The sequence below is a fragment of the Zeugodacus cucurbitae genome, chromosome 2 (genome assembly GCF_028554725.1).
Source record: "Zeugodacus cucurbitae isolate PBARC_wt_2022May chromosome 2, idZeuCucr1.2, whole genome shotgun sequence".
NCBI classification, from domain to species: Eukaryota; Metazoa; Arthropoda; class Insecta; order Diptera; family Tephritidae; genus Zeugodacus; species Zeugodacus cucurbitae.
In genome coordinates, this window is record NC_071667.1 from 85,691,101 (window position 1) to 85,712,042 (window position 20,942).

At 38.5% G+C, this 20,942-nt stretch overlaps 2 protein-coding genes across 9 annotated transcripts; both read right to left on the reverse strand.

The window, feature by feature from the left end:
- Positions 1-1,466: 1,466 nt before the first annotated feature.
- On the reverse strand, positions 1,467-3,635 carry Pbprp3_0 (pheromone-binding protein-related protein 6). Of its 7 annotated transcripts, none has more exons than XM_029044980.2 (5): positions 3,511-3,635; positions 2,296-2,488; positions 2,078-2,153; positions 1,737-1,993; positions 1,467-1,675 (listed from the first exon to the last, which is right to left on the reverse strand). In XM_029044980.2, exons 2-5 carry the CDS (start codon positions 2,410-2,412, stop codon positions 1,658-1,660), a joined length of 468 nt encoding a protein of 155 aa, XP_028900813.2. In that variant the 5' UTR covers positions 2,413-2,488; positions 3,511-3,635; the 3' UTR covers positions 1,467-1,657. The 7 variants fall into 7 exon arrangements, with proteins under 7 accessions (XP_028900813.2, XP_054082026.1, XP_011191644.2 ...); XM_054226051.1 differs by having other exon boundaries at positions 2,296-2,484; positions 3,511-3,634; XM_011193342.3 differs by having other exon boundaries at positions 3,468-3,632.
- Positions 3,636-7,988: 4,353 nt separating this feature from the next.
- LOC105218029 (general odorant-binding protein 83a) lies at positions 7,989-8,992 on the reverse strand. 2 transcript variants are annotated; one of them, XM_011193360.3, is made up of 4 exons: positions 8,739-8,991; positions 8,606-8,681; positions 8,236-8,492; positions 7,989-8,176 (listed from the first exon to the last, which is right to left on the reverse strand). In XM_011193360.3, the coding sequence occupies exons 1-4, from the start codon at positions 8,832-8,834 to the stop codon at positions 8,159-8,161; spliced, it is 447 nt and encodes a 148-aa protein (XP_011191662.1). In that variant the 5' UTR covers positions 8,835-8,991; the 3' UTR covers positions 7,989-8,158. The 2 variants fall into 2 exon arrangements, with proteins under 2 accessions (XP_011191662.1, XP_028901212.1); XM_029045379.2 differs by lacking the exon at positions 7,989-8,176 and having other exon boundaries at positions 8,215-8,492; positions 8,739-8,992.
- Between the last annotated feature and the right edge of the window lie 11,950 nt (positions 8,993-20,942).

Sequence of the window (20,942 nt, forward strand, 5' to 3'; positions counted from 1 at the left end):
TTTAAACTAAAATTTGCTACAGTTTTTTGGCTTTCCATACTCTCTGAGCCACAACCATATGTAAACCAAATGTATGTGTTAGTACACCGGCGGACTCACCACGCTCAGCAGGCGCCGACACTAAAAGGGAGCGGTCCCAAAAACGCAGGGGTGACCAGCACAGCTGGTGCGCTTAGTGGGATTCTAATAGCTACGCTGTCGCTGTCGCCGCCGACGTCAACAATCTTGCAAATATTTTTATTGTTATTGTTATTGCCGTGGCTGCCACTGCACGACGGCGTCTAAATGCCAAATATTAGAATGCCAATACGCGGCAGATAGCAGATGTACGAGCAGAATGAAGCCAAAACAACATTTCACCAAAAAAGGAGATAAAAGCAAAAAAGAGAACTGTATGAAATGCAAACGCGGCGGTGAGCACACAGCGAACGCAGTAAAATAAAATGTGGCAACATATTATTATCGCTTGTTGGGAACGCATAAATCATTTGCTTGTAAACGCGCGTTGAAATGCGGTCGCAGGCGGCGGAGGTTCGGCTTCGTCCTCGACGCTGTGCAACGACAAGCGCCTAAATCCAATGCGCGCGATACCGGCTACAGCAACAACAGCAGTAGCAACAATTTTCATGCACAGCATGTGGCCGCAGCAAGTTGGGGCGTCTGGTGAAACTCCGTTGGCCGCTGCGGGACGGGGCTTTGAAGCGACTGCTCTGCTGAAGATATGCTTTGTTTACAATGCGACCGTCGGCGTACATTTTTATTCGGCAGCCAAAATTCGTGGCTAATACTTATTTTCCGGCATATTTCTGGCGCAAATGTGCGGCTTTCACTAATCTATACATATTTTGTCCTAAAATCTGCCATTCTTTCTTCTTTATACCTTTAAATAAAAATATATTTTTCGGCGGCAATTCTGTCGCAGTTAATCTCGCATGGGTTTTTTATGGGCAAAAACTTAAATTTTTCATTTCATATAATCCATGAAACACAAATAGGTTAGTTTAGGTTAGGTTATACGGTATATTCCCTTTGACAAATCCACAAGAGATCCTGTGGTACCGGAAACTCCTCTAAATTGGTGCAATATACTCTCAAGAGCCGAGAAAGCGCCTTTCACAAATTTGTTGAGGCTACCAATATGTATTAGGGACAGTTCGGAACACAAGTAATGGATTGATTGCATATTGGTCATTCACAATAGCGTTCCAATCGATCCTTTGTTTCTCAAGTTCCGATTCGAAAAACATATACACCGCTTGACCATTGATAATATCAACGAAATATTACAATGAAGTAGTTTGACAAAGATTTCGGAGATATACCTTGGCAAAATATTTGAAATAAAATCATTAATTCAATATTGGTATCACTCTCTCCTAAATCTCCACAATTTCGTTTTTCTTGTTTTTCACTTCCTTCATCTCTCAAATCTTAATCTTAAGTCCGGCCATTAGATAGTCAAGATCTATTTTACCTTCAACGGTTTGAGATTTTCTGTAATGCTTTAATAAAACTAAAATTCCGCTAAAACAAATGAAAAAGACTACAAAATGTTATATAACTCCAAGCAACCATTTTTTCTGCAAATCGTTTAGTCAATACGCATTTGAAATCGAGATCAAACTAATAGTTAAAGCTGATAAAGATGTAGAAACCTCTATGGTAGGAAGTAGTGCTGAAACAACAAATATTATTACTAATGATGAACAAATAAGTGTTCCAAGAGTGCAACCTACCACTGGATCGGCCTTCTTCCAGCATTGATGGAACCACCATGCTTTGTGACACAACGTGTCTCCTTCAGGATGCTCACACTCTTTCGCCATATTTATCAGCTGGTTGCGTACGGTACCCGGTACAGTGTTGAAGAGGGTTTCCAGATGCACATCGCCGTTATCGTCCACCACGTCGATTTCATGGAACAAACAGTTCATGTAGCACTTGAGCGCCTCGTCTTCGTGTATTTGGCCATCGCTGAACTCCTTAATGGCCTCTGGAAGAGAGTAAGGCGGGGGAGATATGAATTTATGGATGAATGAATTTGGATGTTTCTTTGCTTTAGAATATTTCTACTCACCCTCTGACACGCCAGTTTTTTCAACGCATATATCGTGGAATATTTTCGCCATTTTTAGGACGGCTGGCGGCGGCCACTATAATATAATATAATGAAATCATTTTTAAAGCCTTAGTTTAAACTCTGTCATATTTTTCCACAATTCAAAGAACGGAATTAAAAAATAATAACCAAAATCTAAATTTTGAAATCTTTAACAAAAGTTTTGTATTTCTTACTTTGTCGTCACGTCGCGGTTCCTGTGCCCGCACGTGCACCAGAGTCAGCGATGACGCCAGAGCGACAATTAAGAATGCGCTCAACGCCTGACCGCGCAAAATGCCATTCAAAACCATTTTAGTTCCGTTTCCGTGGAGGTTTTCTGCTGAAGCTTTGTGTGCGTTTCGCTATTCAAACTTCTGACCGCTCTGGCTATTTGTGATTGCAATGGTTTGGATTTGTTATTGTTGGATTTCAGGTTACGTTTGTATTGTTTTGATGTGTCGGTCGGTATGAAAGAAAGAAAATTTCTATATTCTAAAACGCTAAAATGTGAAATAAAAAATTACAACAAAAATAAGAAAAATTCTGCTGTCAGCAATGAGTGGCATTAGCTGATCTACACAACGATTCCTATTTTTCCTTGATGACAACCCTCGGTTCTTTTTCGACATTTCTAAGAGCACTTGGCCGCGACCTTTTCTATTGTGCGCGCTTTGTTTTCACACTCAATTGAGAACATGGAAATACTTGTTTTCTCAAAGAATTAAAACATCTAATGCACCCCACCCCCCTGGCGCGTGTACTTTCGTTCTCTGCACTTTTACTAAATTTTTTTGCTTTCACTGCATTGTTGTTGTTTCGCCGGAAATGAAAATATTTCGGAGTGCAGGAGCGTTTGATGCTAAACCACGACCAATAATCACGCATGCGCGACCGCCAAAAAAAAGCCATACAGCTTCCCCTCCCACACTCCTTCCCCGCACGAGGCCCACGCGCCGTGCACACACTGATTGTTGTTATTGTTGTTGTTCCAGCGAAAAGCAAATGTTGCCGGAAATTTAAATAGAAATCAATAACAAAAGTAATTATTTTATTTCCTATTTCGGCAAATACAAGCAAAGGACAAAGGCTGCGTCAAATGTTTCACATTCGTGTTGTTGTTGTTGTTGTTGCGGTAATTGAAACAGCGCAAACAAAAGCGGCGCGAGCAAAGCGTTCGTCCGTCCACACAATAACAATAACGCGGCGCTAACAATGTCAATCACTTTGAAGCGAAAACAAAAACAAGAACAACAACACCAACACAGCGCGCGCTGTTTAAACACGATAATAATTAAATAAAAATATTTTTTAAAGTCCTGCCACGAAACACAACAAAACGAAAAAAAGCACAAAAATCTAAAATTACGCTAAAACAACAAATTGTTAAATAAATGCGAAATTGTTTCGACTTGCTAAGTGTTCCAGTTTTCACCGCCACACAACCACAAACGGAATTGAGTTTTTTGCTCTGCGGTCGCCACTTTTATATGGACTGGGGCATGCTCGGGTCTGTGTGCGTCGTGTTGTTTGATTTGCATGTGCATTAATTCAGCACATCTATATTTGCTTAGCTACGAAAATTGACTGTTTACACGGCAATCCATTTATTTGTGTGCCTTTTGTTTTTGTTTTTGTTTCGCATATTTCTCTACGGCCAAATGCATTTTTTACACTGCTCGCTATTGAAGCTTTTGTTTTTGTAGCATTGCATGCAGTTTTTGAGCGAAACGTGTAATTTATCTGACTCCATTACGGACTTACACCCTCGTTGTCAAAAAAAAAATCCAAAAATATTTGTAAAGTTTATACCGTTCATATCTGGAATCACTTCATATGAGTATGTTCTGAGTAAGTGGAGCACAAAATCTCAGGGGTTGGCAAGATAGACTATTGTAGACCATTTATTCATTTATACAACTGCTCGTGTAGTAAGTAAAAAGTTAGTGGCAGATTTATATGAAATTTGATGAAGACTCTGCATTACCATTGTAAGGATAAAACTAATATTTCAGATAATTTGCATTCATAATAATAAACAAGTAAGGAAAGGCTAAGTTCGGGTACAACCGAACATTTTATACTCTCGCAATTTATTGAAGAAATTTTATTAAGATAACACCCAAATTTACCTATAAATTCGGCACAAAGTTTAATAGAATAACGAAAATCGTCCTATATAGTGTATGAGGGCTGAGGAAATTCCTGAACCGATTTCATTCATTTTCACCAGCAAGGTACACTATGTCCAATGCTATACACTCACTTAATTTCGCTAAGATATCTCACATATTAATCAATACATATATGCAGATTAAAGCCCACCATATTTTTGAAAAGCCTATAATTAGGTATATGGGAGCTAGGAGATGTTATTATCCGATTTTAATAATTTTTCAATCAGAGAGATTTATCCATATTTTCAGTTAAAATTTACCCTTAGACGCGGAGTTCAACATGTTCGATAACAGGGGCCTTGAAAAGTCATAGTCCGTTTTCGACAATTTTTTCTCAAGTGAAGCCAGAGATGATATGTACTATTTGTGTAAAGTTTTATTCCGCTATCTTCATTGGTTCCTTATGTATACATTATAAAGTGAAGGAATCAGATGGAAATCAAAATTGAGTTATATGGGAAGTTGTCGTGGTTATGAACCGATTTCATCCATTTTTCCCATGTGTCATCAGGGTGTCAAGAAAGTATTTTATACCGAATTTCATTGAAATCGGTCGAGTAGTTCCTGAGATATGGTTTTTGACCCATAAGTGGGATATGCCACGCCCATTTTTCATTTTGTAAAAAAATCTGAGTGCAGCTTCCTTCTGCTAATTCTTCTGTAAAATTTAGTGTTTCTGACGTTTCTCTTTAGTGAGTTAACCCACTTTTAGTCATTTTAAACCTAACCTTTGTATTTCATTTTTAGACTGTATAAGGAAACGGCTAAAAGAAACGACTGCAGAAAGTTTGGTTTATATAGCTTTATTGGTTTGCGAGTTATATACAAGAAACTTATTTGAGGGCGGGGTCACGCCCACTTTTCCAAAAAAATTACATCCAAATGTGCCCCTGCTTAATACGATCCTATGTTCCAAATTTTATTTTCATAACTTTATTTATGGCTTAGTTATGGCACTTTATGTGTTTTCGGTTTTCGCCATTTTGTGGGCGTGACAATGGTCCGATTTCGCCCATTTTCGAAAGCAACCTCCTCAGGGTGCCAAGGAATACGAGTTCCAAGTTTCGTTAAGATATCTCAATTTTTATTTTTAGTTTTATGACTTACAAATAACCGTTAGGTGAACAAAACTATAATACTCTCTTAGCAACTTTTGTTGCGAGAGTATAAAAATAGATCTAAATTTTGATTGTATTATTATTTTATATTGGATTTTAAACCTTTTTTTACTATTTATAGATTTATCATTTCCTTGAATATGCTCTTAAAAAGCACATCAAGTTTTGTTTCAGATCAATGGTTGATGAGTGAAGAATAGAGCAATTTGGGACCTTGCGTCGAAGGCAGCAGACAAAAAATTATCCTGAACCGCCATTTTGAAAGGAAAAAATGGAAAACATCTCGAGACAGATTAAACAAAATGTTGCTAAAGCTTAAAACAATAAAATTATTTCATTACCTTTAAAAAATTACCGATTTTTAGGCTTTCACATGGACCACCCCCTCTTAAAACAGCCATTTAGAATTTAGAATCGCATAACAGTGATTTATAGGGCTTTTTTCTTCCAAATGCATTGCAAAGTACTATTGGTGGGGTATTTAATAATTGAGCTGTTAAAAGTAAATAAATGCGTTTGTAAATGTCTGTCATCAAATGACTGACGGCGACACGATAGTGGGTGGAGACCCTATGAATAACTGCATTTACACGCCATCACAGCTTCGGCTTAAAACACATACAAATGTTAAGAGCAGCAGCTCCAAATGAAAAACACACACACACTCACATGCATCGCAACAGATTCATGTGTAAGTGTGTGTGTGTGTGTGATAGTGGGCGGGCAATTGGCGAATCTGGCATGTTAAACATGTGTTATTGTGTGGGCGTGGTGCATACAAATACGAGTCGAGCCAGCAATTGTAAAATTCAATATCATGCTCTGGCAGGGTTTTATGCACTTAGAGTAAACAACTTGTATTGCGGCTTTAATTATTTAGTGGGAGGCAGCGACAGCATGCGCCGCAGTCAGGGAGCAAAGCACCATAGCAGCCGAAAGTAATGCATGCGATTAAGTGTATACATTGCTGTTTTTGTTGTTGTTGAGTAATTCGCGCCAGTTTCAACACATCAAGAGAGTGTGTGTTGATAATATTTCAAATTTATTTATATCGAATGTCATACAAATGCTAGCGAACACATGTAATCAATCAAGTAATCTGAAGTAATCGCATTTAGTGTTCAAATTATACTTGAAATAGAATGATAAAAATATTTTTTATGATTTTTATTTTTTATATTTCATTTGCTCATTGTTAGCACTGAAAGAAATTAAAATTATCTTAATAGTATTGCTACTACAATCGATTAAAGTAGAGGTAATGGTAGTGTCGTATGGCATCAGGTATCACGCAAGTCTTGTAATTCGCCAGCATCGAGCGCATCGATTCATTAGAGAAATGTGCTGTCAAGTCAGCCATTCGAATAGAGTGTTTATATGTTAGTTGTAATTATTAGCTGCCGCCCGCCGCTGCGACAGTCGCTTAATTATATGACTTGCACCAGGGCAGTCATAGCAGCCGCACAGCCAATTCCGCTGCCGATCGCTGAATGTGAATAATCACTGACACTGATGCTGCCCATCGATGCGTTAAATTAAACACTATTATGCACACATATGCACTTGAATATACTCACATATGTATACAACAACACACGTGTTCAGTCGCAAATGCATTCGGCACGGTGCATCCCTACATCGGTGTAATTACATATATTGAGTTTCCGTAAAACATTTCGCATTTGCGAATTGCAATTCCCCGTTTGCAATTTCCAACTCACTGACACCAGCTAAACGACGTCAGCACCTGGTAATGGCATTGTGTACACCGATAATGAATACATTGACGCTATTTTTCAATCACACAATTACCGAACGATATTAGGTCATAAATAGCTAGTATTGCAGTATGTAATGGTGGCATGAGGTATAGACGAGCTTTTGCTCTTATTCCAATAATGTATAACTAGATAACAATATAATATTCTTTCATCGAACATAATTTAACGTGAAATAACTGTGAAATAAATATGAGCAATTTCAAATTGAACACATTTGGGGAAATCAGAATGAGGAGCATTAATGACTACTGCGGAACTTTTTTAAATGGAGAGAGCTAAAGTTTACATGTTTTTATCAGACTTGAAGTTAAAATCAATTCTTTCAGATTCAGATCGAAATATGCGATTGTACGTAAATGAGGAACACAAATATGATCTGCTCCCCTAGGACCAAACTCTGAATTCCGCCCTTACCGTCAATTATTCGATCACCTGAAGGAAGCAAACGCTCAGAAGTAACAAATTTGCCATATGGAAGGTAAATTTTGTACCAACGCCAAGCCTCACACATCGATAGTCACTCGCCAGAAGATCCAAAAGCTTAGTTGGGAGGTGCTTATACATCCACCTTAGAGTCCGGACCTAGCACCAAGTGATTACTACGTCTTCCTTCCCTTCTTCGATTGCTTTTGTTGATGAACTGCCTACAGTCCCAGTTTGTGTCAATAAGGATGAGGGATCCTATGACTTAATGAATTATCTCCAAAATATTGATTTACTTTTCACTAGACCCCTTAAATTAATATTTACATATTCGGATCAAAAGCTCTTATAATTGATGAGATTATCTCAAATAAGTAAGTCGAAGAAATCATTCATTTTTGGAATGTTCGTCAATGCTATATTTCAAAATCATAAAAAAAATAAAAAAAAACTACAATAAAGACTCGAGCGCTCGCGAATATACGCAATTAGTCAACTTATACTATATCAAAAGAAAGGCCTTGAACGAAGCGGGGTGTCAAACTTTTATCAAACGCATATTTAGATCAAGAAGTAATGCTGTAAATGAAATTGAAATCAGTCATTCAATTATATAATTATATTTTATGATAAATCACCTTTGGATCCGCTTCCTTCCAGCAGCGATGCAACCAAAACGCGCGTTCGCATTTATTGTCACCCTTCGGGTACAAACATTTCTTGCCCATATGCAAAGCTATAACATGCATTGACTCTGGCAAACTGTCCAGTATCTTCTCCAAATGCACTTCACCGTCCTCATGCAGAACATCCGTTTCTTCAAACACACAATACATATAACACTTCAGCAGCTCGTCTTCGTGTACATCACCATCACTGAACTCCTTTATGGCCTCTGGGAAAAAACAAAAATGTTTCTATTAGCAAAATAAACTCTTTTCATTGCAATAATTTTCCAAAATTTTTCATAAATGCTGTAAGGAAATCGTAATTTACTCTTATGCATACCTTCTGTTACTCCGATCTTGGCAACACAGGAGTCGTGAACCGGTTGTAGTGCCTTCAACAGCTCCGGTGGCGGATACTAGAACAATATAATAGCATTTAATCAAGACTCTAAATATACTCAGTTTCCACTTACGGTTTCATCACGTCTCAGCTCCTTTTGCGCCCAGATGACGTTTGACAGAAAACCGAACCACAATAGTGTTGCGAGAAGAGAGTTTAAGGCGTGCATTTTATAACTACTTAAGTTCTAATAGAAACGATATTCTTTATTGACAATCACTCGCAACAAGCGCAATGTCTAAGATGTCTCAAATTCTATTGAACACTTCATTTATATATACTTCGTGAAAGTTCCCTGTTTAAAACTTAGCATTCTTAATGTCTTTGAGATGTCCAAACTGTCAAAAAGTCGTACGGACCAGATATTAATATTTAATTGTCGTCTCAGGTGACAATGAATATGACGCATTAATTACACCCATATCGACTAATAACGAACGTGTTTGTTGTATTTCGTGAATGCGGTCGGGGCATTAACCATAATTGTTTTTCATTAAATGTCAAGACATCGTTGAATAACAGTTGTTCGAATACGAAATGAACTAAATTTGTGGATATAGAACAGTGGAGTTAGAACAAATTTCTTAATAGGTTTGCGCTAAGCTTAGGATGGTTTTACTTTCTGGTACAAAAACTTTATATTTACAGTTTCAAAATTCAATATCTACAGAGAGGAATATAATTCAGGAGATTTTCTAAACACCTTTTTCGAAATGTATGTGATTTTCTACAGAACTGGGTTTTAAAGTAAAAATTTGCGTCTAGGATTCCCTGTGGGTCATTTTTTTTAATCACGAAAATTTAATTATAGTGTGTTTCTACTAAAGATGTTTTCATCTGAGTGCTTTTTATTAATTAAACAATAATTATAGAGTGTTCGACAGCAAACACTAGGCGGTTGTCAAAAATACTTCAACCCAGTCGCGAGATTCGTGTGAATATGTAACCAACTTACAAATCGCAATTATAACTGCAAATCTCTCCTTCCGACTCACAATCGCGCCAATGTGTAATTAGCACGGCAAGTGCCAATTTGTCAATCGAAAACTTCGCGTGGTCTCGGAGCACTAAGTAAATAGGCGGAGTAGCATTATGCCGTGACTCTTAAAATTAAAACAACTACAAGCAAGCCTACATGTTTATACATATAGTATACCTGGTCATGGGCATAGGCAACAAGTCGACCAAAATCCAAAATAAAAACCCAAGAAAAAGTTCAATTTAAAAGTGAAGGTGATTCTTTAATACGGTTGAGGTTAGGGATGTAGAATAGTTGAATGTTTTCGTCCAATTTGGGGTGATCTAGAAAAGATGAAGTGAATTGCGCTCATGGAAATTAAAATCCGCTCACTCTAAGAGAGCGTTTTGTATGCTGGTGAGAGAAAAAAAGGTTTGATTCAAATTCAATTAACATTTTTAGGTTGTTTGAAAGTATAGACTAATTATTGTTTCCAGCAAGAAAAATATTCGTAATATATGGCATGGAACACCCTCTAATAGAAAAAACCTGTGAACCAACATAATTGCTCTGATGTCATTGTCATTAATTGTAGTTTGACAGCTAACTTCAGTCACTGTTTAATAGGCAGGAATGAAAGCGCCAAATGAAAACAATTTGTAACCCCACAATTATAACAGTAAAGTGCTTATTAGCAGTAAGTGTAAATGTATGTATTTAATTAACAAAATGCTCGGTAAAATTAATTTTTACGACACCAGGATATTTTTTGTAAGTGTAATACATGCCGTTCTCCAAAGTGTTCCAATGAAAACTTAAAAGGCAATAATTACATATAATTTACCATAAATATATGTTTATACTCTATAGTCTCAAAATGGAAATGCATAAGGCAAATCTATATTTGGAAAAAAGTTTATATATGTACATAAAGCAGAAGAAACTTAGCTAAGCCCTGTTCCGTTTTCTACACAGACAGAGACAGGGATAATTTCGAAAATCATGGAACTCGATGGCAGGAATTTAAAGGAAGTAAATTTCTCCGTGGCCTTTTCGCCCCGCTAAACCAGTATCCTATGGTTTGTTCTCCATATGATAATCGAAAATTGCTCGGACTGATGGCAACCCTTAAATATAACTAGTTCAGTTTTTATAAAAGGCCACTAGTTTCCCAAACTTTTTCCAAAATTAAGAGGAATTCAGGTAATTAACCCTAAATACAAACAAAAAAATATAAAATTTAAATTAGCTACTGCCTCATACTTAATCCACATTCTACTTGGGCACATGCATTCATTTCAAAATATATGAGTGAGGAAACCATTGTAAATAAGAGAGATAATTCAACGTGCTCCATTGCAGAAATGTATGTGGATTGTGCACAAAATAGAATTATTCATAAGCCTTTTATCTGCTGGTGTACTACGGTAATTTCAATTTTTTTTGTTGCTAAGTAACGATATGCCGTTAACGCAAAACTTTTGCTGGTTATGGAATTTTAAGTGGAACTTTAATTAATTTTGCTTTAGCAACTTTTGAGGGCCTACTCAAAAAGAATAAAATAGACGAGAACACGCCGCAACTCGCTGCCAGCACCTGTTTGGCTTCCTCCGCCCACGCACTAATTACCCACCCACACACACACACACACACAAACACACAGATGCAGAGCCCCAGAAGCGAGCGAGGCAAAGCGAGTGAAAAATAAACATTTTCATTTGCTATCATGAATATTTTAATTTCAGCAGCCGATAGAGTGCAGAGAAAATGCGTAAGAAAGCGTTGCCGAGAGGATGACTTACATTGCATCAAGCCACAAAAAGTACCGTAATTGAATTTGAATAAATTATATACTTAACCACACAAGGCCGACGGAGGATTTATTTCTTTTCGGCTAGTCAACATTCATAAAGACAGCCTCCAGCCTGCGAAAGCATTTAAATAGTTGTGTGGCATGCCCGAATGCTATTGAATAAATGTTGTTATTGCTGATCAGTTTGGCCGTACAGAAGTGAATGTGTGGCGCTCAAGTTGAGCTATTGAGGTTTCTATGAATTATGTTTGCATATATTTACTTGAAGAATTGCTTGGTGTTTCATTGTCGCATTGACTCCGACTTATGTGCCACGTTTCACTCGAATTTAAAGCTACAAATATCATTTGAATTTAGAATATCTTCGAGGTACTGTGAACGGTGAAATTGTACCGAGGAAAAGCAATTACAGTTAAATTAATTTTTAGGACCTTTTCCCTGGCACTATCGTCATTTCTCAGATGCGATTTTTGATTTTAAGGTTCAGACTCTTCATTAGTCTAAATTCTCTGTTCAATTATAAGGAACCAAAGTAGAGCGTTCATTTCCTTTAAAGCATCATATCGCATGCATTCCGCACATCACTGTATCTCAAATGTGGCTTCTGCGAACAGTTCGTACCAAATGGCTCGTAAGAGAAACGTATTTCCAAGGCTTGGTCAATATGGCATGTAATGAAATTTTCCAACAATTCAACACTAGTCATTCAAATTTGATTCCGATGAGCAGAGGTCCACAAGGCGTTGACAATACAACCGTGATGGCACAACAGTTAATTGTTGTTGCTGTTTACTCGCTTGCAGCTATTTATGAGCGATGAGCAGACGACCAAGTCATGAATTGTTTGTTTGAAACGCTGCCATCTCTGCATGTGGATGTTTGTGCATTGCTAGCTGGGGCACTCATGAATTAAGCAGGCAACTATGCGAGTAAAACTCATCAGTCACTTGACTACTGCTAAACTGTCGATGTTTTTGAAGTGTTGGGCTGGCTAGCTGGTAGCAAGCATTATTATCATTACTGATGTAGACTCGTCTTTTGCGTCGCCACCAAATCAACATAACCGCCGACCACTGCAGCCGCTGTCGTCTGTCGTCCGTTGCGGAATGCGAATTGTTCATAGAGCATTCGTCGACACGAAAAATTACACATGTAAATTGCAAATACTGCATGGGAGAGTGGATGCACAGGCGCCTAAACGAGCGATGTCCGGTTTGTCGACCGGCCGGTTGCTGAGCGATACTGTTATTGCCGGCTTTTTGGCGCGCTGCTTATTTTTGTTGTCGTTGCCCTTGGTATAACGCTTGGTTTGGTCCAGTCTAGGCGAAGCTCTTTAGACTCTGTTAATGTGACCACAAAACATACCACTGGCTGCTGTCAAGCCTCTGTACCTATGCGTATGTCCGCTTTTTGTCAGAAGTCGTCAAAAAACTGAGCTCAACAGCAAACCGAAACCTTGGCCATCAAAGCGTCCGTCATCATCACAGAGCTTTTGTTGGTCTAGTGTTAAATGCATTTGCTCATTTGAATGCCAAATGGATTTTTCCATGTTCTCCTCATTACAAATGGGTATAGCGAATTTCGGCTAAGCAATGGAATGTGCAATTGTTGCAAAAGTACTCAAACGATCATACCTAGGATCATAAATTATGCCGATATTCATATATGGGAAGGGAAAGGACAGGGTTAAGGACACTGTATAGTGACAGCGTTGGCATGATTGTTGCTAAGTTCCTCTTTTATTGCTTTACAAATTTAAAAAATCAATCTCTACTGCAACTCCCCGCCAGCTGTCGTCTCTTGCGCACCGAACCCATTAATCAGATTCTACAAATCTGCCAGTATAAGTGCTTTTATATTAAATAATCTCATTCTAGGACGCAAGTGATTAATTGCCCGAGCTTTACCTCAAAATTGTTAAGCATTCAGTGAAGTTTCCATAAGAGATTTGAGAGATTATAAACTGACCTATCCTCTGAAAAATGTATAGCTGGGAAAGGATTTGAAGCGCTCATTTCTTCTTGGCAGTTTAATATTTCTTTCAATAAACTTAATCAAACTTTAACATTTAACTTAAAATAATTAAATACATTTTAAATAAATTTTGAACGATCTCAAGACTCAAAGGTTTTTGAAATTTTTTTTTCCACGGTGGCAACCCTGTTTAGCCCTCACTGTTAGTTCCAAATTTTTCCGGCAATAAAAACTTGACCACCCTAATACCATTGTTAATTTCAAAAATGGCCTGCCATTCATTTCGAGAGCGTTTCAATATTTTCGCGTACTTTTAACACCCTTTTAAGCCATCAATTTCGCCGATATTAAAAATCGCTTTCACTTCTCAATACACAAATTCAAATAAAAAATGCCGCATAAACACACTCACTCCTGGGTTCCCTTCTCAATGCATGCTTGTTGTTGTTGTAAATATATACCCGAGAGTATATGTGTTGCCGAGATATATGCAAATTTGCAACCGAGTCGGAGAGGGGGAGGAGGTCGCTGGCGACCAATGAATGGCATTCGACCGAATCCAATTACTTTCACCACGGAATATACACGAAAGAAAAGATTCATTCAGTTTAGCATAAAAATTCGACAGCCTATTTACATAACTGGCCAAACCCTTTTGATGTACTTTTTGTTTTCTTAGCGCAAACACTGTACCGGAGCACAAACAACAACGCCAATACATCGGCAAACAGGCGAAATCAAAACCCGCAAAAAATAATAATAAAAGAAGAAGAGCGCCGGACTTTCGAAAGCGCCGTTAAAGTGGGGCCGTAGTATTGTAAAAATGCAAGTGCACAAACAGCAAAGGGAAAACATGAAAAAAGAAACATAAAAAATAAAAGTATACAAAAAATAACGGTAAAAAATGGAAAACAAAGCCGTTACTGTGAATAAGTGCGGCAAACGCCTACTTATCTCGTCATTGTCATTTTCGCAGCACCAAAGTGACTAAATTAAAATGAAACCGGAGACGACACAGGGAACAGCAGAAGCAGTCCAGGCAGTGGGTGTGGAAGCGCCGCCCAAAAGGGGTCGCGCCAAGCTTATGTGCAGCCTCATTTACATTTGTACGAAAAAACATTTGAGTAACATGAAAAATTACAGCAACAACAACGTGTGGTATGAAGAAAGGAAATGTAAAATGTAAAAATGTAAAAAATTATTGCGCGAAAGACGGTTCAAATGACAACAGCAACAAAAACGCGCAAAGTGAAATTTCCGTTTCCGCTCAATAGAAAAAATGTTAATCACTGTCAAGTCCATCCGCCTGCCGGCAGTCACACACACACACACGCCGACGCCAACGCCAACGCAAACTTATCTGCCACGCACAAAATAGCCGCCAACAGGCCACTGAATGCCGCTGCCGCCGCTCATGCATATCAATGACAGGCGCAAATGCGCACAAAAACGCGATATTGTACAATATCCTGTAATATCCACGCTTTGTTTTTATTTCACATATTTTTTATGCGCCAAGTCGATGCGCACCGCGCCACAACGCCCCTTTTCAGCGACAGTTTCATACAAATGTTATGCGCCTTTTTGCTCGCCTTTCAGCGGCGCGTTGCGGTGTTTTTATGCCGCCTTGCGTTTATGAGCTGGCTGCCGAGCTGGCTGAATGCAAAATTTCACTCGACCATAAAGCAATCTTGGGCAAACACATCAACTTGTTCCGAATAAATGTTTGTTTGCATGCGCTTGAGTGTTGTGGGCCAAAACGCCTACGCGCGCTGGCCACTAAAGCGCTCAAGCACGCAAGCAAGCGTAATCGATTTTAATAAATTATGCAAAATTAAATGGAATCCCAGGGATCACAAGGACATGTCAAGTGTTGTCACAACGAAGACCGAGTGCGTTTCCAGAGGCGACAAACGCCTCGCAGCCTCGCCGCCTTCCGTAACAAAGGGTGTTACAAAAAAACAGCAAGCGGAAAAACGTGCCGGCCATAAGGAGGGCGTACTTCATTCTTGGGTTTGATTGATTGAGCGTCTCAGTGGCTCCGCCGCTAGACACTTCACACTCACAAAGCGGCAGCATCAACTACGAGCGCGTACGTTCAGCATCATTAACAATCGAACACGAGCACTTACTCTCATATATATGGACTACTTATAAATAAATAAAATATATAACAATGCTACTTTTCCTGAATTCATTCAATCAACTGATATAACAAACCTCCACAGTCCACCTGGTGCCACTTTTTCTGTCCATCGCTGATAAGTTTATTTAATCAGCTACTTAGTATTAAAAATTTTGATAATCTGTATGTGTGTAAGACAGAGTTGCCATTCGTCTGAATAAATTTTAAATGCCAACAATTGACGATTAGATATGATCTCAAATAGATATGACCCATTTTCCTGGAGAAAATTAATAAATAGCGGAAACTTTATTAAATACTCCCTTGTATTTGTGGTATCAGAAAGAGCCCTCCATAGCAATTTGAGCCGTTTGGAGGCTCTTTAAGTTTTGACCAACATAAAGACAGCAAAAAGAGTAAATATCGGAGGTCCCCCATTTATTGGCACTACACAAACATGAGTCATTTAAAACACCGTCGCTCAGAAGTACTAAAGAGTGGATGCATAGTAGGCAAAAAAAAGAGCAATCAAAATGTTATTCAATTAAATCATTTACACATGTTGTTAAATAATATCGTAAAATTGGTAAACCACTCAATTATAATGAGTATGAAAGTGTGGTTAATTATTTCAACGAGTCAAAGGGCAAAGTGTTTTCACACAACGCCACCACGCTCTGGCGTTCGCGTACAAGTACATTGACTGACATTACAACATTGACATTATAATTCATAGGCCACAGGGGTCACAAATATGTGTCTATCCATGTTTTCACAATGCTTTTTGAAGTGCCCACTAGGAGCAGCAAAGCAAAATCACCTATCGTCGCAAGAATATTTTGAAAAATTTCAAGAAAGCTCTTCAGCCTAGCTTTTAAAGCTTTAAGCTCTGGTTTCGCTTAGCTCAATTGGCCACATTTAGTGGGCGTGGCAGCCTTACTTTTTTGTTTGTTTATTCACAAAACAGTTTTTTGAGCTCAACACGCGCCCCTCTCATCACTGGGTGTTCTCATCTGTTGCAAGTACATACAAACTTGTCGAATTATGTGAACGCCGTGTGTTCACTTCAGTGTGTTCGCATGATTGTTCACCGCACGTACATGTGTTACTGGATAAATGTTAATAATTTTAACATGACTCTATCAGTTTATGAAATTTATGCGCTACAACTATGTTAACAATATATTTTTTGTAATTATTTACTATCGCAGGAAACCGCCGACTGGCTAATAATACTTATCCATTATTGCAAACGCCATTAACATGCATTCTACACGATTTTACAAAGGCTTCAACAACAACAACAATAGCATTATGCACGGCAATCAAAATGGATTGTGTGGGTTAGTACTCAGTGAGTGAGTATATAATTACAAATTCATTACCAGGGAAGGGAGCTCAAAGTCTAGCGCAATCGAAATACACTCATGGGATGTATTTTAATGTAGTAGCTTCCATCCAGTTTAAGCATTCAATTCTTAATTCTCTTTTATATACACACACATGTCATTTACTTCGGTGATATGATTCGAAGTCTTTATTTTGAACCACCTTGTTTCTGAGAGAATCTGAGAGATCTTCGCCTAAATAACGTTCTGTGATGTCTCCACAAAAAATTCCGCACCAAACTGCCAATTCCTTCGAATTCATAAGTTTTTCAATAATCAGATTGGACTTCTTACAACTACTAATGAACAACACTTGAAAAAAGTTGCCAAAAATGAAAGAGAAGAATTCGGTAACTAAAGAATTGAAAGAGTTAATTATAACAATTCAAGCGACTTTACAATACATTGTAACTCAACGTAAGCTGCAGGGCGCAGATTGTCGCACACAGTTCCAAATTCATGTAAACTCAGTCGTTCCTCCTTACTTACTGTACTTATTGCCTGCGCAAAGTTTAGTTTCGCTTAAATTTACAACTTCGACTTTTTTCCCCAGTTACAAGTGCACTTGAATTTTATGAATTTTTACAATTTATCGATAATAAAATCGAATGGTGAATCGGTGTATCAGGGAGAGGTGTGCAGGCGGCAGCTGGCAGCACAACATAATTGCAACTTTAAAGCACATTTAATTACGGCATATAAATTCCATCAACAAAGTTGTGAAGCAGTTCGCTAAGACGCTGCCGTAGCGCCGCCAGGAGATCGTAAAGCACACGCACACACACACACCGTCACAATTACACAACATTTTTATACAGTCGTGAATTCTGCGCACTCCCCTTTCCGTCAGCGAATAAGGGTTTTACATATGTCGACTGTGGCGAATGTATGAGTGCGAGTGTGTGTGGCAACTTTTAAACTCGGCAGTGCCAAACAATAATTAAAACAACCTGAGCGCACAATAAAACGGCTTCATTAAAGTGGAAGAACAATTTCAGTTTCACTGTGTCCCAACAACAACAACAGCACACACACGATGTTCACAAAAAAAGTTCGAAGGGATGTGTGAGCCAGCCAGCCAGCCAGCCGGTGAGCGCTTGTACCTGATTCAAAACTGGAGCTGTGCGTGCCTTCGAATGTCGTTTTATTGCCAAGCTAACAAATGACTGGCAACAATGACTGAGCCAATAACCGGCAACGAGCAGCGGCAAACACGGGCACGGCCGACAACCAGAAATTGCCGTCGCAACCGCTCGGCGCCTCCGCTGCTGTTGCAAATAAAGTTGCGAGTTTATATGCACTTTCGCCGTGTATTGCAGCTGCAGTTGACTGCAGTGAAGGCAGTGAAGAAGTGCAGTGGACGGCCGGGGTTGTCGAGGGCTTCATGAGTTTCGCGCACACGTAACGCCTACATAAAATGAAAATTTTATCTGCAATCGCTTCTCGCATTTGCCCAGTGCCCTAGTGCTTCGCTTTCGGTTTTTCCAAAAATATAAGGTGCATACAACGGTAAATGGCTGCTGCTGTGACAACAAGAGCCAACAATAATGTGATACTTGCGAAAGAAGTGACTCAATGCTGTGGAAGTGTGTTTCACAGCAGATTACGTATACCACATGTACGCCAGTGACTTACCTGTAAAGCCCTACAATCGATTTATTTTCAACTACTCTCTTCCGGAACTTTAAAATATATTCAGAATGCTGTATTCTGTAAATATCTCGAAACGTTTCTCTGGATGCCTATGCGAAGAAACCATCAAAACTTAGTTCCGAAGTCAGAAAGGTATACTCTCTCAGTCTAATTAATATGAAGCATATCTCAGTAGCTCATTTGAAGACACTCTACTGTCCCCAGCTTTAAATTAATTCGCAGAAAAATCGAAAAAATACGCGTATCACATTTCGAAATTGAATATATGTATGTCTGTATATCTTCATATAATAAAAGCCTTATAGCAACAATGTAGCGCAACACTTAACCTCAACACATTTCACACCCGCCTTTCACAACTCGACTTTTGCTCTAACAGACATCGAGCGTCGCGCCAGCCATCCCTTCGTATGTGTACACCGAGACCATCAAGCTGTCTTTGCTGGCCAAGCACTGCTTGCGGGCGATAAACTGCGAACACCTGCAATAATTCCGTTTTGTTATGACTTCTCTTCTGCGGAGCGCATTGTAATTACATATGTACAATATAAATATATATATATGAATGTATGTATGTTTGTGCATTCTTTATTTCCACAAGTGTACTGATTTCAATTTCATATAAACACTTATTACATTTTGCTTTCTTTCGTTTTCCTTTCTTCATCATTCTTTCGATTGTCCTTTTAATTTAGTGAAGTTATTAAAACAGTTATTTCTTGTAGCAATTAACAATAGCACTAAGCCATAGCTATCTATTTGCAGAACACACGCACGCGTAAATTTTTTGCTGCAAGAACATGTACTCCATTGTAAGTACATATGTACCAGGCCTTAAGTGCATTCTTCTTCTTTGGTTTTTAATTTATATTTTGCCGCCGCTGTTATTTATGACTTAATTAACCCAAGTATTTAACTGTAATGCGCCAATCATTTTCATTCGCCACTTCGCCTCCACCTTCTACGTAGTTTTGACTCGCCCACTCGCTATTGGCCTCGGTTGCGCATTTGCTGCCGCTGCACTTATCGTCGCCACAAAGACCGCTAGGCTTTAACAACATTCGGAATTTCTTGTCCTCTCTCCATGTGAATTTTGTTTCTTTTAACGCAGTTTTCAATTAATATTATCGTATTTTCAATTTATCTTTCTTTGATTTGTTACTGTCTTTCGAAGAGAAATGGAAGGAACCACAAGTCCAAATATATAGGAAAGACGTCTGAGCAACACCACATTAAAATTACAAGAGTCTAGTCTTAAATTAGTACACACAAACATCCGATATACCCTTAGGAACTTTATTTAATAGCGTATCACCGACAAAAACGAACAGAACAAATCTCAAGTCGATTCAAGTACTTCCTCCTTTAGACAGTCAAGTATTCTCTCCGATATTAACAGATAAGACAGTCGTACTAGCCTAGAGCTTACTAACTGTACGCTCGAAAACGAATCGAATTTCCTATGCGATGATAGTAGAAATCTTGTCAGTTGATAGCTGTCAAATTCTCACAGATTCGATCACATGGGACCTTATGTATACCCTTAATCAACCTGCCGAACTACCTGGAAGAGAACTCAAGCGCGTCAGAAAATGTGTGATGTTTTCAAAGTGCTTCGTCCACACATGAAGGTTTAGATCCATATTCAGGATTCTTAGGCACTTTTAATGTCTTTGCTGTTCTAGTATAAACTCCACATAGAGAACCAGCCTTAAAGCATAATCTACCTATCCAGCATTATCAGCAGTATATGATGTGGTCAGTGAATAATAAAGTTGTTGGCCTCTATTGTTGGTGGAATTGATCCAATTGGTGAAGGACGGGGAAGGAGAACGCAATGCAATTATAAACAGCATTTCATTATTTCTCTGTGACTTACATTGGACAAAATATCTACTTTTGAATTATTTCCACTCTAGTGTTAGACAACTTTACACTGATTAAATTCTACCTTATTTAAAGAAAAACTTAATTGAAAAACGAGTGATATAACAGTAATAACGAAACGCAGTATTTCTCCCCTCCCTACCATAACCCCGGCTGGATTTCACTCGAAACAATTTTTAAATCCATAACTTTTCTCGCTGTTACCGTTACCCAACAGCCGTGATTAACGGAAACATAATACGCGAATATCAGCGAGTGGGAAAACCAATATGTTGCCAGGCAACTGAGCAAGAACTGAAGTGAGAATGAAAGCAAAACACTCTGAAGGGGAGAACTAGCAGCGCGGCCACGAGAATATCTTAAGAAAATAAACACTCAGCCAGAAATGAAGGCAAACAATAACGCCGCAGAAAAATGTTGACAGCCACAAGATGACTTGGCTGTTTTGCGCAACCCAATTTTCTTGTTAAACTTGTATT

Excerpts from the sequence above, each read along its gene's own strand:
- LOC105218029 (XM_029045379.2), bottom strand. The coding sequence starts at position 8,834 with ATGCACGCCTTAAACTCTCTTCTCGCAACACTATTGTGGTTCGGTTTT. Across the intron at positions 8,682-8,738 it reads AGCTGAGACGTGATGAAACC|TATCCGCCACCGGAGCTGTT; the intron begins GTAAGTGGAAAC and ends ATATTGTTCTAG. Across the intron at positions 8,493-8,605 it reads CAAGATCGGAGTAACAGAAG|AGGCCATAAAGGAGTTCAGT; the intron begins GTATGCATAAGA and ends GTTTTTTCCCAG.
- Pbprp3_0 (XM_029044980.2), bottom strand. The coding sequence starts at position 2,412 with ATGGTTTTGAATGGCATTTTGCGCGGTCAGGCGTTGAGCGCATTCTTA. Across the intron at positions 2,154-2,295 it reads AACCGCGACGTGACGACAAA|TGGCCGCCGCCAGCCGTCCT; the intron begins GTAAGAAATACA and ends ATTATATTATAG. Across the intron at positions 1,994-2,077 it reads AAAAACTGGCGTGTCAGAGG|AGGCCATTAAGGAGTTCAGC; the intron begins GTGAGTAGAAAT and ends ACTCTCTTCCAG.